This window comes from Barbus barbus (assembly GCF_936440315.1).
Source record: "Barbus barbus genome assembly, chromosome: 15".
NCBI classification, from domain to species: domain Eukaryota; kingdom Metazoa; phylum Chordata; class Actinopteri; order Cypriniformes; family Cyprinidae; genus Barbus; species Barbus barbus.
In genome coordinates this window covers 16,686,762-16,704,107 of record NC_136743.1, presented here as the reverse complement: position 1 = coordinate 16,704,107, position 17,346 = coordinate 16,686,762, and the positions used below count along the sequence as shown (strand labels likewise).

The 17,346-nt window shown below is 36.6% G+C and overlaps 1 protein-coding gene across 1 annotated transcript in view; it reads right to left on the bottom strand.

The window, feature by feature from the left end:
* Positions 1–2,229, bottom strand: part of LOC306880991 (uncharacterized protein) — a gene marked incomplete at both ends in the record, with an annotated part of 35,576 nt that extends 33,347 nt beyond the window's left edge. The window contains one exon of the mRNA XM_079434784.1: positions 1,246–2,229. Within this exon, the coding sequence (XP_079290910.1) occupies positions 1,246–2,229 (984 nt within the window). The remainder of the gene's footprint in view (positions 1–1,245) is intronic.
* Between the last annotated feature and the right edge of the window lie 15,117 nt (positions 2,230–17,346).

The window sequence follows — 17,346 nt, the reverse complement described above, 5'->3', positions numbered from 1 at the left end:
AGCTCAGTGAAAATGGCAGAAAAGGGCCTGACACACCAGAAAATGCTATAAAATTAATAATGAACAAAATATACAATAATCATTAACAGTCTTATGTGTAAGAAGGTTCAATATTTAAAAGATTTAAAATCAACAGTGGCTAGACAGAATGTTTGTTTGGTAAAAATGCAGTCAACATCCAAAAACTAAGAAAAAATACAACAATATTATTTATTTTCCTGGCATGTAGGTCAAATGTTACTTTCTGAGTGTCATCAATTCACAAGTTTGGAATTTTGAGATTTTTTTTTTTGTTTGTCTTGTTGTTAGGGCAAACATGCTAAATATTATTGTAAATTCACCTGATTGGGGCAGCTTTGTATGTATAAAAATTAGGGCTGTCAACGTTAATGCATTAACGCATGCGATTAATCTACAAATTTTAACGCGTTAATTTTTTTTTTAACGCAAATTAATCGTTTGATAAGGTTTGACCCCAACTTCTTGCAGTCATCGCAGCGCCGAAGTTCATCATTGCCTGCGTCCCAATGTGCACACTATCCATCCTATATTCAATGTGATATTAGTAATTTTCAATAATATTTAGGGCACATAGGGTGGATAGTATGCACATTGGGACGCAGGGATTGTGTGATTATGAGGCGCCGGACTAGACAAAAGTGAAGTGAATGCGGAGAGAGAGAGAGAGATATACTTATTTGTGACATCGAACCAGTGTTGCCAGGGTCGCGGTTTTCCCGCACAATTGGGCTATTTTGAAAATACATGCAGTGGCGGGAAAAAATACAGAGCTGTGGGTTGCAGGTTTTTTTGGCTACTTTTATAATGTACCGTGGCCACCCAAAGTGTATGCACATGTGATCGCAAAAGGAAGTTATTATAAACACTCGATGGTGGTTTAAAGTGAGTTCTGAGTAAAAGTGTACTATTAATCTCATAAACTGTTTGGGTAAATGTATACTGGGATTGAAGCGATGTAGCTTGGTAAAGGTTTTATTGCCAGCATAAAGGTTGATAATGGCTGAAAAAAAAAAAAAAAAAGGAAGAAGGATTATGTCTCAGACCTGGCGGAGGTGTCCTTAAACTAGTTTGTCATGCTTTTCTTTATTTCAACACATTTACAGGTAAATCCTAGTATTTAAAATTTGCGATTAATCGTGATTAATCACAGTCCATGACTGTGATTAACGCGATTACATTTTTTAATCGATTTACAGCACTAATAAAAATAAAAACTGAACTCACCATGCATTTGTTGGGCTTTTCACCAGAATGGACTCTCATATGAATGAGCAGTTTGTATCGGGCATTGAAGGGCTTGTGCCGACGGACACATCCTGCCCAGAAGCAGGTAAATTCCTCGCCTTTTCGCTGATCTATGTGCACTTTCTCTATATGTCTCACCAGTTCTTCTTTCAGCCCATAGGTAGCCCTACAATCCATCCATTTGCACGGTTGTTCTTCACTCGGGTGTTCATTCATTCCCTCTGCTCCAGGAAGCCCGCTCAGTCCCAGATCATTCTTCAACTGCTGCAGTGTAGGAAGCTTTTCTGATACTTCCGTCTGAGTATTGTGAAGGTTAAGATGCTGGGTTTGTTCTTTGGCTGCATCAAAGTCAGTGCAGAGATACTGAAGGAGTTCTTCCTTGCGCAGAAGCTTCTTGTTACAAAGATGGAATTCAGCAACAGGTTCTTGTTTAGGAGACTTGGGATACAGACATCCTTCTGGAGGTTTCTGCGGTGTGCAATTGTAGAGAAGGTCCTGGGCCTCAGGTGGACCGCAGAGAGTAGAAAGAGATGGAGAAGTCAAACACAGCTCTGATATTGAGCCAGATGAGTGGCTGGAGGAAGGGGAAGAGAAGGATGGAGAGAAGGCACTGAAAGATGACGTGGACAGGGAAGAGCAGAATAAGGAAGGGGATAATGTGTCGCTAACGTGCGATAGGTTATCTACAACCGACGACGTGTCACTCTTTACGCTGCTGATATACGACACAATGGCTCTTTCTGTGGAAAAGACCAAATCGAATTCATCTGTTGTTATCGACACAGGTGACTCAGACAAGCTACACATCTTCAGAGCTTCCATGTGAACAGCTTGGTTTAAAGAAGACAGGTACTTTTCATCATTGTTAACAAGGCCACACTGGTCCAGCTGTGCATCCGCTGGACTTAGACCAGCAGGCCTCATGACGTTCTTCCAGTTACCTTCCTTCTGAATGTGGATCATCAAATGGACACTGTAGAAATTATTCAGGGGTTGCAAACGTTAGTAGTGATACACCTGTGATGATTCACAAGATACCTGGAAAGAACAATAAAATCAGGAAAATGGATGAATTTGTGCAGTCAATTCCAATCAGAGATATCAGATCAAGTGTGTTCGTAGAGGACCTTAAGAGGAACTGATGCATGTTGAGGCTGAATGCAGGTTGACTGAGAAGCTGGTGTTTGGTTTTTCCATCATCTAAACGGTTCCAGAACGCAAAGCTCTGTTCAGTCCTTTCACCAGCCACTGTTCACTACAAAGGGAAGAATTATAGGGTAATAATTATCAATGTAATGATTACAATAATAAAAAGAACAAGAAAAAAACCTCATCATAGACTACTGTTCAAAAATTTGGGGTTATTAGAATTTTTTTACTTTTGTTAATCAAAAATGCATTCAAAAGATCAAGAGGCAGTAAAAGAGGATTATAATTTTACAACAGATTTCTATTCCAAATAAATGCTATTTTGAACCTTCTATTTATTAAAGAATCCTGAAAAAACATGTATCACAGTTTCCACAGAATTATTAAGCAGCACAACTGTTTTCAACATTGATAATGAGCAGCAAAACAGCATTTCAGAATGATTTCTGAAGGATCATGTGACTGAAGTAATGATGCTGAAAATACTGCTTTGCCATAACAGCAATAAATAAAACACTTTCAAATATTTTAAAATAGGAAATAGTTCTTTTAAACAGTAACACTATTTCACTATATTACTGTTTTTACAAGAAAAGGCTGTGTAAAATACGTTAGTGACTCCTGAATACTTACATCAGTAAATAAATCAGTTCACTGCCATGTCTCCTTATAAAAAAAAAAAAGTTTCCTGTAAATGGAATTTAGTAATGTTATAGTGCAGAGGTTTCTCATTACAGAAAAAGTGGTGAGAAATCATCTTTGCTAATCATATATGACTGTGTCTGTTAGAAATGCACAAAAAAAGCATATTCCCAATTAATAGATGAGTCATGCTAATATTGTACTACTTGTTCATCAAAATAGCTGCATTCTCAATGAAAGTGATTAAACTGGCAGAGATCACAGTGTCTTCATTTGTTTGCTTCCAGTAGGTGATCCTGTCTGGTCTCAAATACAAAAAAAAAAAAAAAAACAATAAGCCATTTATCACGGTGAATCTCAGTCAGCATGATCTTCCCTTTAAACCACAGACTTATCTGTACAAGAGTGCCTGTGTTACTGCAGTTCCTCTTCTTAGACCATACCACCCAACCACACTCCTCAAGGGTGATATCCACAGCCGCTGAAAACTTCGCTGCATTAGTAGCCAATATGATTCAATAAAAAAAAATAAAAAAAAAAGTCAGTCCTCTCATGAATTGGACTTGATTATGGTGTGTTTTTCTTCTCTTTGAGGGTGCAGGTAGCAATGTTCAGACTCCGTAAAGAAGAACAGAGACATTTGTGCCCTGACAGATTGCTTGGAACCAGGATGCAGAGATCTGGTACCAAAACGGCGATTCTAATGTACCACATCCCTCAGCTAATGAGAAGCAGGCCTGGAACAGTGGGGAAGGGTCTTCAAGAGGTCTCTCCTGTCCAACACTCACACTAGTGTGCTGAATTCATGCACGCTTTAACACTCCACACTCATTTGCTCAAGTGATCCAGTGATGTGCTGCCATGATTAAGCTGGGAAGTTAAAGTGAGTGCCATGCTACTGTTTGACTATACACGCATCAAAAGGGCTTAATATATCAAATCCTTTTCCCACATTGTATGCATAATACTATTGATGAAGATGCATTTGTAAATGAAGATAAAATCGAAGTTTAAACTCACAGAAGACAGTGTAGCATGTCTACTCTTCTGCTCAATTTTTTTTAAGTGGTGGTTTAAGTTTATGGCCGTGCCTCCTCACAGTAAATGTGTTATTTAAATAGAAACATATTTAGTAATGGGTCACAGTGGTTTTATCTTGCAGCATGAGTGGTGAGGAATCTAATTAGCAAATTATAATTTACATTATAATGTCTGGCAGAATATAAAAAAAATATAGCATGCATAACTCCGAAAACAACAAATCAGAATCCAAATTTATGACAATTAAACACACACACACACACAAAAGAACAATTATATTAAATTTTGATTACCTATTTTGCAAATGCCTCTTACATTGTTGTAAAGTTTCAAGGTTCATTACACAAATGCATTTGGTTACCCACAGAAAATAAGGAAAACAAACGAGCATATTAGAATAATAAGAAATCTCTACATACTCATGGAAACACAAAAGTTATGGCTTGGCATGACTAAAGGATTGATTCAGTGTAACTGGTATAAGAAGATTCTCTGACCACGCAGAATCTTCACCTTTTACAATTAATTAACCTTTTTATCAGACTGTTTTCTCAAGTAGTGGTTCACTAAAGTGTTGTTGTCCATTATGCTCTCATGCCTAAACAACTTTATGGAGAAACACCATACGCCACTCTTAAAGTTATTCAATACTGTTCAGACTTTACCAGAGGTCTTTAAAATTCCTTCCACTCGAATTGTGGGTATATTAAACACCTCAGCTAAATTCAGTTTTATACAATATGAAAAATGTACACCTTTAAAGGAATAGTTCAGCCAAGAACGAAAATTGTGTCATCGTTTCCTCGCCTCATGTCATGTCAAACCTATATAAATTTCTTGTTGAAAAAGATGATTCTGAAGAACCAACAGTTGTTGGTCCCCATTGACTTCCATAGGGAAAGAAATACTAATGGAAGTCAATGGGGACCATCAACTGTTTGATTACCAGTATTATTAAGAATAAACATAAAAAAGAACGACATGAGCACGAGTATATGACAAAACTTTCATTTTTTGGGTGAACTCTCTACATTTTGTCTTCAACAATTTTCAGAATTATACTGAATGAAATAACCTGCCAATTATTGCATTTAAAAAGCTGAGTTAAGGGAAATTGCTAATGAAATTGGAGCAAACTATATGATCCCATTTAAGGAATTCTTTCATTTTAATAATCACCACAGATTGCTAAACACAGCTGTGTAATCTGACTGGGAAATGAGCACTTATTTAGCAATACATACTTCTGTCTTCATTTCAGAGCACTTCTATTTTAGAACAAACATGCGTTATAAAATGTGCCATGGCACGCCACCATTAAGATTTATTAAACAAATGAAAATTGTTTTCATATGCTTTTTTTTTTGTGTACGTTGTTAGCCAAACTTGTGGCTGGCATGTTTATAGTCTCCAGAATGTGCATTAGAAGGTGACAAACGAATCTGCTTTGTCATTACTCTGATTTATTAGTTTGCAGCAGGTGTCTGGCAGCTGTTAACGGAGCAGCAGAGGGAAAAGACGTAATTAACTATGATGTTAAGGTTTGTGTCATTTTCAACTCTGCCACTTTCAACAAGCCAGACATCTTTGAAGTACATTCAAAGGCTAGATTCAAGCTAAACTAGCAGGACTATCCATCTCTTTTTACTAAACATAAAATAATGAATGACGTGACACACAGCCTTGAAAAGAAGAATAATATCACTTTTACATTTACATTTAGTCATTTATTCAAAGAAACTTACAAATGAGGAACAAGCAGTACTAGTTTATCATACAAGAGCTAATAACACACACAAGTGGAGTAGTACTGACAGAACCGAAGCTAGAACGGAAGAATTTTGAAAATTGAAAGAAAAACATTAAATATAACAGAGTGCAGGAGTTCAAACACCTCACTAACAGTAGCTAATAATCTAGTACCACAAAAAACAACAAGATACTATAGAGACCAAAAACAAAAAAAAAAAAAAAATCTTCATACACATTCACCCGAAGATGCAGTGTTACCATAATTAACTCTGGCTATGCGAAATCATGAAGAAATATCATATTCGGGACAACCAGAAATATATTTCTGTCCTTCTAATTCTGTATCATAGAATAATAATTTAAAAAAAATTGTATTTTAGAAGTATTCATTATGTGAAATATTCAATGACATGTTTAAACTAATGTGACAAAATCCAATTCAACCATTTTATTTAACATAAAATATCACTTTCTCATCCAAACCCCTGGAATCGGTCATGATAGTTTTACAAAGCATTACTTGCATCAAATAATAATATTGCCATAACCCTGGATATACAGAATTGGTGCCTTTTTTTTTTTTAACATAAAGGTCTGCTGTGAACAGAAGTTACATCTATAGGCTTATTGTGAAGTAACCAAATTTTCTAAAAACCTTTCCTATTTATAAAAAAAAGCAATAAGAACTGAGAAATCAACTATAGATCCATAACTTGTATAACTTCATAAGGACACACAATATAAATGTATAACTGTATAAATGTCATAGTGGGTATGTGGGAGCTCCACAGTGGACCACTGTCCATATTGTGGCTCCACTACATATTTTTTGTAAAGTGATGGAAGATGTCTGGATACGTGGACTTGTGTCTCACTGGGCGTCTCACATTACCGACTGTTATTAAAGCACTGACAGAAGGACGCATCACTGAAGAACTAAAGCCGACCGCACTGCCACCCCGTCAGTCCAAACATTTACAAGCAAGTGCAAATCTGTGAGAAAACTCAGCTGAACTCTGAAGCCAGGAAATTCCACTGAAATGACAGTAGTTCACTCCAAACCACCAGACATGGACAGAGCTTCTCTGAACACAGTGGATGGACGGACAGTACGTGGAGCCAGTACTTACACACTCCACACATCTGCCAACGGCCTGGCGTTTGAGGAGCCGAGACCTCTTTTAATTACACACGGTTAATTGGTTGTGACTTATATTCCATATTTCAATAAACCTATTCTGGTCGAGTAAATGTCTATGATATGGATTTACAAGAATGAAGAGCAACTTGAGATGTGGTGAAAACTGATTTAAATGTAATGCAATACTCTGGGTGAAATACAAATTAGGCTAAACCAGTTTGCATTTGAGGTATAATACTGATAAAAACAAAATAATTGACTCCTTTTTTAGTCAGAAAAAAAACAACAAAAAACTGAAATTGAAACCAACTTTTTCTTCCCTATTGTAATTTACATTCAAGAGAAAAATCAAACAAATTAGATTTTTTTTTTTTTTTATCAGGAATTGATTGGATCTTAACATTTGCTAACTGCTGTGATCATTAAATCAAAGAATTAAAACTCATCTGGCCATTGGACAATCTTATTGCTCAGCCCGTCGAGCTAGCTTACACGTCAACAAAGAAGAGATGTTATAGCCAGGAGGGCAGGTCAATGTTTTGATTAAAAGATGTATGCCCATAATCATTAAAAATAAAAATAAATAAATGGATAAATATATACAAACCCCATTCCAAAAAAAGTTGGGACACTGTACAAATTACGAATAAAAAAAAGGAATGCAGTAATTTACTAATCTCATAAACTTATATTTTATTCACAATAGAATATAGATAACATCAAATGTTGAAAGTGAGACATTTTGAAATGTCATGCCAAATATTGGCTCATTTTGGATTTCATGAGAGCTACACATTCCAAAAAAGTTGTGACAGGTAGCAATAAGAGGCCGGAAAAGTTAAATGTACATATAAGGAACAGCTGGAGGACCAATTTGCAACTTATTAGGTCAATTGGCAACATGATTGGGTATAAAAAGAGCTTCTCAGAGTGGCAGTGTCTCTCAGAAGTCAAGATGGCAAGAGGATCACCAATTCCCCCAATGCTGCGGCGAAAAATAGTGGAGCAATATCAGAAAGGAGTTTCTCAAAGAAAAATTGCAAAAAGTTTGAAGTTATCATCATCTACAGTGCATAATATCATCCAAAGATTCAGAGAATCTGGAACAATCTCTGTGCGTAAGGGTCAAGGCTGGAAAACCATACTGGATGCCCGTGATCTTCGGGCCCTTAGACGGCACTGCATCACATACAGGAATGCTACTGTAATGGAAATCACAACATGGGCTCAGGAATACTTCCAGAAAACATTGTCGGTGAACACAATCCACCGTGCCATTCGCCGTTGCCGGCTAAAACTCTATAGGTCAAAAAAGAAGCCATATCTAAACATGATCCAGAAGCGCAGGCGTTTTCTCTGGACCAAGTCTTATTTAAAATGGATTGTGGCAAAGTGGAAAACTGTTCTGTGGTCAGACGAATCAAAATTTGAAGTTCTTTTTGGAAAATTGGGATGCCATGTCATCCGGACTAAAGAGGACAAGGACAACCCAAGTTGTTATCAGTGCTCAGTTCAGAAGCCTGCATCTCTGATGGTATGGGGTTGCATGAGTGCGTGTGGCATGGGCAGCTTACACATCTGGAAAGGCACCATCAATGCTGAAAAGTATATCCAAGTTCTAGAACAACATATGCTCCCATCCAGACGTTGTCTCTTTCAGGGAAGACCTTGCATTTTCCAACATGACAATGCCAGACCACATACTGCATCAATTACAACATCATGGCTGCGTAGGAGGAGGATCCGGGTACTGAAATGGCCAGCCTGCAGTCCAGATCTTTCACCCATAGAAAACATTTGGCCAGCGGCGTAACTTTGCTTTGAAAAGTGGTGGGGACACCGCACAACTCGTTTAGCTATTTGTTTATTTAATAACCGAATTTACTTGGGGACTGAGTTCAGAGTTGGAAATGCACTTAATTTTCACTTTGTTGTACACATGCATCACATTCACAAATATGTCTATAAACGTCCGAATAAGCAAAACGTAACATTCACGTGAATGTTACGTTTCGCTTATCACAACACATCCAGGGTAGCTAATATCAATCAAAATACGCAAGATAAATATGGTGAACTTACCATTTCATGGTCAGCTCAGCTGCAGCATATTCATTAATTGCACAATTGTGTGTGTGTGTGTGTGTGTGTGTGTGTATTACGATTCATTCTACTTTGAATTACTTGCATATTTTCTAATCAACATTACGTCAAGAGTCAAGACAAGCCCACAAAATGTTTCCTCATCCAATCAAATAATTTAACCAATCCTGAACTACGCAAAACCTTGTGTAAAACATGAATGAGAGTTAATTTGTGTTTAAAATGGTTAAACTACCTTTATTAATTAAATAATTATATAAATGAAATTGTTTTAACGAATCTTTTTTTATGACGTTTTTATAAAAGCTCTATTTTTTCCTCCCCCACCCCACATGTAAAGGCTAGTTAACGGTAAATGTTGCTACCTATAGCATAAATGTTAAAACATCAACAAAATGTCCAAAAGAAAGTGTGGAAGTGATATAAGAAGCTTTTTAGTGAAGCAGCCACGCACAGTAAGTTACTTTGCTTAACACGAAAACATATTATATTTAACTTACGTGAATATAGACATACTGTCGCTAATCATGTTTTCTGGCGGCCACTGGAGCGCGCTGTGATTTAATACAAAACTGAATTAAAGGACTATGAACTAAAGACTTGTATACTTTGTTTTAATTGTGAAAATCCCAGTCATAAGATAGAATCTTCTCAAAACTCTCAAATAAAATATTTAAACCTTGAAACAGTATCCAAACAATACGAACATCGTAAAAAGAAAGGTACAGGATCTGCAGACTAATTATAGGGAAAGGAAACTACATATCCCATGACGCATATCGCGTATCTCGCGATAGTTTCACAACGAGACTTAATATTCATCTTTGAGGACGTTGAAAAGCTTCTGATCGGCGGAAAAATGTGTTAAATGAATGAATTAGATTATGAAGAGTGTCGATTTGTAGATGGTGCTTTTCCTTTAATATATACCTTACGCAATCTATTTTTCAGTTACTTTTTAAAAGTGGTGGGGACAATATCGAGCCTGGTAAAAAGTGGTGGGGACCAAGGCCGTAACCAGGGTTTGAAAATTAGTGAGGTCCGAAGTAAGGTGTTAAGAATTGTGCTATAATAACACCCACAAATGTACTACATATAGCCTAAACTTCAAAATAGACAGACATGTAGATGATTGTGAAATATTTTTTATTCAATATAATGTTTTACATGTTACAAACTATTTACAGGCTATTTGCTATAGTGTTTCTCTGTGTGTGTGTGTGTGTGTGCGCGTGTTTGTGTGAGTGTGTGTCTTTCAATTTAGGCTTTTTTTTAAGAAATACATCTAATGTATTTTGCCGGAACCTTTTTGCCATTCTACACTCTCTCTGTTCTGTCTGTTTTGGAGGATAAACATTGTTAAATTAGACCTTCTTTATTGCATCACAATGGGCTATGTAACAATACTGATTACTGTAATAGATTTCCATAATAAACATTGCTATATGGATAAGTAATAATAACTTTGGCTGTGCTCTAATGCAGTGGTTGTCAACTGGTTAGGCCATTGAACCCACATTTTACCATGGACATTAAGCTGCGACCCTTTTTTTTTTTGGAAATTGACACATATATATATATATATATATATATGCCGTCTGAAAATTTCTTCTAGAATGATAATTTTTATCAAGCTCGTATATTTAAGTTCAGTAATTTCACTTAAATGACAATTAAAATGACCTATTAATTGACATTTAAGTGAAATTACTGAACTTAAATATACGAGCTTGATAAAAATGACCATTCTAGAAGAAATTTTCAGATGGCACTTAGAGGCTTTTGCACATATATATATATATATATATACATATATATATATATATATATATATATATATATATACACACACACACACACACATACACACTGTATATAAGAAAATGCACATACTGATGAGAATGAGGTATAAGGTAACAGGTAAAGGTAAGGTAGCAATTCCAAAACAGTTTTTGTTAATAAGTTGGTATGTGATGAGACCACAGTCATTTAGAAATACATTACAAAAAAACACAGTGAAAATAAAGTGGCATTTTGAGGGTTAAGGTCTGTTACCATGGTAAATTTGCAGTGTAATTGAAGAGTGCGCGCAACCAGCACAGTATGACTGACAGGACTGGAAAGTTCTTTTTTTTTTTTAGGTGAGGGAATTTTTATTTTATAACAAGTTATAAAAATAACGTTAGAATAATGACACCGACATAAAACTTGACAACATCTCATTTGACCGTAGATACTGAATGAGGAAAAAGCGTTTTTCTCAGGTAGGCCTACTGATAGAAGAGTCAACCGCTTTCACGCACGTCTTTCAAAATAATAGTCTAGCGTCAGAAAAAACAGAATTACGTTTGTTGTTTCTTTGACTGCACACTCCGCGACCCACTCAAAACGTTTTTGCGACCCACCAGTTGAGAAACACTGCTTTAATTAATGTTTTTTGATGACTTAAGGTTAACTAAAGAGCATGAGACGTCTGCTGGCCAGTAACGTTAACGTTATTTGGCATAGTAAGTTAGCCTATTTCATTCTGTAACAAACAGATTTGTATTATGCTATTGTTTTTGATAGTGTTATACATTTCTTTTAGATATTAACGATGATCACTGCGTTTGTCTTACCGATTGTGGTATCTTCCTGTCAGCAATTAAGTTACAGATTGTCTATAAGCTTTTTTTATGAATGTACAATGTTGCCAGATATTGCTACGAAAAACAAGCAATTACAAAAAGAAAGAAAAAGATATCCGAAATAAGTTCAAAGCTTGTGTTTTGTAAATAAGAATATATCACTAACACTAACGTTCAACTTTCCACTTTATAAACGTCCCAAAGTGTCACAATAAATTGGAAAAACGAGTCAAAAACACGTATAATAGGTGGATCTGGCAACAAACGGAGACTGCACCCGCGCTCTCACTCAACGCGCTCTCAAGCCCCGTTCACTGCGCTAGCTTCTCGCAGCAACATGAATTGCAAACACTCATGTGATATGAGGTGGTTTAAACGGCTAAATAATCATTCAGAGAGCTTGAGATTTTATTTTTGAATATAAAAAAATGACCGAGGTCCGGACCTCGGTGACCTCATAGCTGGCTACGGCCGTGGTGGGGACATGTCCCACCCGTAAATTACGCCTATGCATTTGGCGCATCATAAAGAGAAAGACTAAGGGGCCGCTCACATATCGCGTCTTTTGCGCGCTCAAGTTCGTTATTTCAAAATGGAGACGCGCGGTATGCGCGCTCATAATGGAAGCGACGCGGTCGCGGTGCGACGCGCTCGTTTTTTCCAGGCGCGTCCGCGCCGCATCGAGATAAAAACATCTCAACTTTTCAGAATGCCGCAAGCGCACCGCAGGTCATGTGACAAGAACCAACCAATCAGCTTCCTCACCTTTTCCGTTACAATAGGTGCGTTCGACTTGAAGCACGGCTACAGACGGTGGTCAACGAGAGTAGCCGCTTGCAGTCAGGGGCGGAGTTGAAAACGGAGTCGTCAAGTCGGACACTTCGGGGCTCTCGTAGTTTGCTGCATCTACCTCAGTCATGGCAGATCACGTGGCGTTTGCTTGCTTTATTGCAGACGAACTGGAAGCTATAGAGATGCCGTTATTGTTGTATGAAATTGAGCACAATGAGCAACGAAAGTGAGTAAAGGTTCAATGTAATAAGTATTGTTTTCATAAACAGTTTATGAAAGTGATCTGAATGTTGTATTAAGTTGACATCCAGCCAGAGTTGTTGGCAGTAATCACATGCAAGTGAAGATGGATGAACCCAGCAACTAGACAATTAGTAGGCTATCAATCAGAATCCATGATGACCACATTATATTAAAAGTCTGTAAGATTGACATTTGATTTATTCCATAAAAAAATTATTATCTAAATAGGTTATGCAGCTTAATACTGTAAAGGGTCTGTATGAAAAAGGTCCAAAATAAACCTGTGCACAAAACCTATATTTAACGAATTAACAAAAAAGTGATTGCAGTAAAAATAATTGTAATCTTTTAATAAACATGATTTACGAGATGAAGATGACATGAAAAGTTAATTTATTTTTATTTTTTTTGAAAGTCCGTATATGAGCAGTAGTGGGACTGAAGTTTTTTTTTTTTTTTTTTTTTTTTTTTAGTGGGACTGAAGTTGTCAGAATAAACCCGAAATACACGTCGTTGTTGTCATGTGGTGAATTTGGCCAATTGTGAAACAGCTGTGTCGTCATCAGCTCTCCCGCAGTTGCTCTGGAGAAATTGCGCCGGCTGAGTCAGCCGGCTGCTCTCGAAACGCTGTCGCGGTACTTTGATGCCACACGTGACAGTGACGTGTGATCGGCCCAGGTTCAAGTCGGACTAAATTTCTAACCGGCATGCACTGCTTCAAGTCAGCCGCCGATCGGTCTGCTAAGTGCTGCATGAAGTCGAATGCACCTTTTGAAACCTCAGCAGCGTTTTTGAAGTATGGGGTGCACCCAAACACTGCGGCGTTTTTTACTTTTCTTAGTAAATAAATCTTGTAACAGAGTTACAGCAAGTGTTTTTCGGTGTTGGAAATCCATTGCTGAAATTTCCTTGTTGTAACGGAGAGCGCAGCTGATGGTTGCTTAGCAACAACAGACGCCTCCGGAGCGCAACCGCCCGAGCGCTTTGGAAAAAGAGAGAAAGCGGTGCGCCTAGCGTTTTCCACGCGTTTTAGGCGCGATATGTGAATGGCCCCTAAGACAGTTGAGCAACTAGAAGCCTGTATTAGACAAGAATGGGACAACATTCCTATTCCTAAACTCCTCAGTCCCCAGACGTTTGCAGACTGTTATAAAAAGAAGAGGGGATGCCACACAGTGGGAAACATGGCCTTGTCCCAACTTTTTTGAGATGTGTTGATGCCATGAAATTTAAAATAAACGTATTTTTCCCTTAAAAATAAATTCTCAGTTTAAACATTTGAGATTGTATTCTGAATAAAATATTGAAATTTGAAACTTCCACATCAATGCATTCTGTTTTTATTCACAATTTGTGCAGTGTCCCAACTTTTTTGGAATCGGGTTTGTATATTATCAAGTCGCTTTGGACAAAAGCGTCTGCTAAATGACTAAATGTAAAATATGAAAAAACTGGAATCTGAAGGTGCAAAAAAATTAAAATAAATATTGAGAAAATCGCCTTTAAAGTTGTCCAAATGAAGTTCTTAGCAATGCATATTACTTATCAAAAAAAAGTTGAGATATATTTACAGTAGGAAATTCACAAAATATCTTCATGGAACATGATCTTTACTTAATGTCCTAATGATTTTTGGCATAAAAGAAAAATTTATAATTTTGACCCATACAATGTATTTTTGGCTATTGCTACAAACATACCCCAGCGACTTAAGACAGTAGTCCTGAACCTCTGTTAAAAGCCCTCAGCCATATTAAAAAAGAAAACGGTCCTCATGCATTTCCAATCAGGTTTCAAAACCTCAGCTTTAACTTTGGTTACTGTAAATCAATTTTTAGAACGTAAAGTATGCTTTCTCAGAGATGTGGAGAAAGAGAAGCTAAAAAAAAGACAAATCTAAATATAGTTTCACCTATAAAGCACACCACACAAATAAAACTGCATAGAGAAGTGAAGCGTTTTTGGGCTTGTTGCAGTGAAAATATCTGATGATCCCCCACGGTGTTCTTGTTGGTCTCAGATCTTATTTCTCAGCATTCCATAACAGTTTATGGAATCTTGGCTTTTAGGCATGAAGGCCCAATATGTGAGGTCGGTTCTTTTTAAACGGTTAAAGCCAGAGTCCACGGGAACCTTAAAGTCCTATTTTACTGTCCCTGTCAACATGATCATCATCACATTCAATTAACTTTAAGAGCGGACCTAAACCACAGCAATACAAATAGCAAGAGTGGTATAATGCTTTCAAGACATTTACTTGGACATGAAAATGGATTTGATGGTCACTGAAGCGTTTGTTTAAAGGAACTTTTGGAGTATTAAATGGCCAATAAAAATAACTTGTCACTGTAGTGATTTACAGCACTGCATCAATGCTGGCAACATATACTGGAGCAGCCCAAAATCATCACAGAGAATCGAGAGACACCTGTGAATGGATGTATGAACAGAGTTCAGCAGTTTATGTAAATTTAACACAGCAACAATAAGGATTGTTAAGAGCTTTAGACTGTGCATATTGCTGGATGTCTCACATCTTGTTACAGGAGAACATATGTTTTTTTTTTGGTCAGATAAAGTGTCACCATCACCCAGACAAGTTTACAAGTCTCAAGACGTTAATCTCAGTAAATCTCAAATAATTCAAGGCCAAGACTAAGTGACGTCTCACTTAGAGATGCTCTATTGTTTGAGTTGCAGGAATGCTCCCTTAGAAAGTCACGATTATCCAGAAGTAAAAACAAAAATAAAAAACAAATAAAAATAAGGTCCAATTATTAGGAAAATATTTCCTCATACTTATTCACTTTACTGTTCATAAGCCTCTAATTTGAATCTCAAGTCAATTTGTTTTTTGACTTGTGTGTGAATGGAGTCTCTGCGATCATTTGTTCATTCATGTCATCACGAGCAATTAAACCAACCCATGCACAAAACTGTTAATATTCACCTAGAATACCAAACCAAATCCTAACTACTTTAGACAGTGTTAAAAAAGTAGTAGTAGTTGGAAAACTAAAGGCCAAAAGTATCATATCAACCTACATTTAGTTCAGCTTCAACTATGTATTTTTAAATACCACAAACATACAAGCTGGAAAACAAACTTGATTGACATATTTGATGACATTAGAGCTTTTTAAAGGGTAAAAGACCGCTTACAGCCCATGATTATCTCGCAAAATCTGGCATCATTAATAGAGCATTTATGAAAAGAACTTCAGATTTTTCCAGTTTCTGTAAAACCTTTAGCTTGCCATTCATGCCTAATATCTTTAGTGCACCCCAAAGCAAAACAAAAGTAATGAAATGATCCTCTGCTTGACACATAACACGGTTATACTGTGAGACTATGAATTGACTTTCACTGTAAACAGACCGATTTATTCTTCCAGGGGATTTCTGGTCAACTCTGATATAGTTAAACACAAACTTAACTATTGACCACATTGTAAAAGTCAATAGTGCATGAAAACCAAATTTCCTTTCATCCTTGAACAAAAACATAAAAAGTAGAGATTACCACAAAATGCCCTCATGTGCAGAGAAATGCATGAATCATTTCTATTATAGAAAGTGTAAAACAGTCGAGATTTTATTCTGTTTACAAATGTTTTAAGCAATCAACTGTTGTAATGCAGTATCATTACAAATCCTTTATTGATAACTTTTTGGTTGAGTTTACATGAACAAACTGAATAATTAAAGACGGACAAGGACTAGTACAGAGGAATTAAAGTCTTCATAAAAATACAAAGGATTACACAAGAAGGAATAAAGCAAGAATGTTTCAGTCAGTCAAACCATGAGAAATAATGCCTCGAGAGAGACAAAAAAAAAAAAGATTAATCTAAACCTAAACCATTTCATCATGTATTAACATCTCAACCAAAACAAAATAGCTGAGGGCAGCGGACGAATTGCAGCAGTTTTTTCATTATGTGCACACGATTCTCTGAATTGCCTGTTAAATTCAAAACAGTCACAGTCTTCAACTGGACATCAACATATGTTCACCATAACCTTATCTTTCATTTTCCCCATAGACAACTGTCTTCGATGATTGACCCTAAAATCACCTTCATGTTTTTTCCATTTTTGGGTGAACTTTCTCTTCTAGAAATCTGAACATAAATTATCTGGAATATGATCAAGAGTAAAATTAAGTCTTGTGTTTAAGAAAAAAAAAAAAAAAAACCTTGTAAATGATTTCCAGGACATAGGCTACAACAAAGCCACATATTTCATAATGTCAAGGCTGGACGTCCATGAGTCCAAATATAATGCGTTTATCTAAAAATAGAGAAAATAAGACAGGAAAATAACTATTTTGCACGTAGATGCCACGTTTCGACATGGACAGTAGGCTATAGCATACAAAGGAAAAATACATGCTTATCTTCAGCGTGTCAACATATTCATTATTAATCATTTAAAATTAGCATGAAATAAATGAACTGAAAACATTTAATTCATCAGCCGATCCCAAAAGATGATGGTTTGACACTGATGTCGCATAATAAATATAAGTTACTGTGGTAAAAGTGCAGTAAACTCACCCGTGCTTGAAACACTGTTAGTCCACAGCTG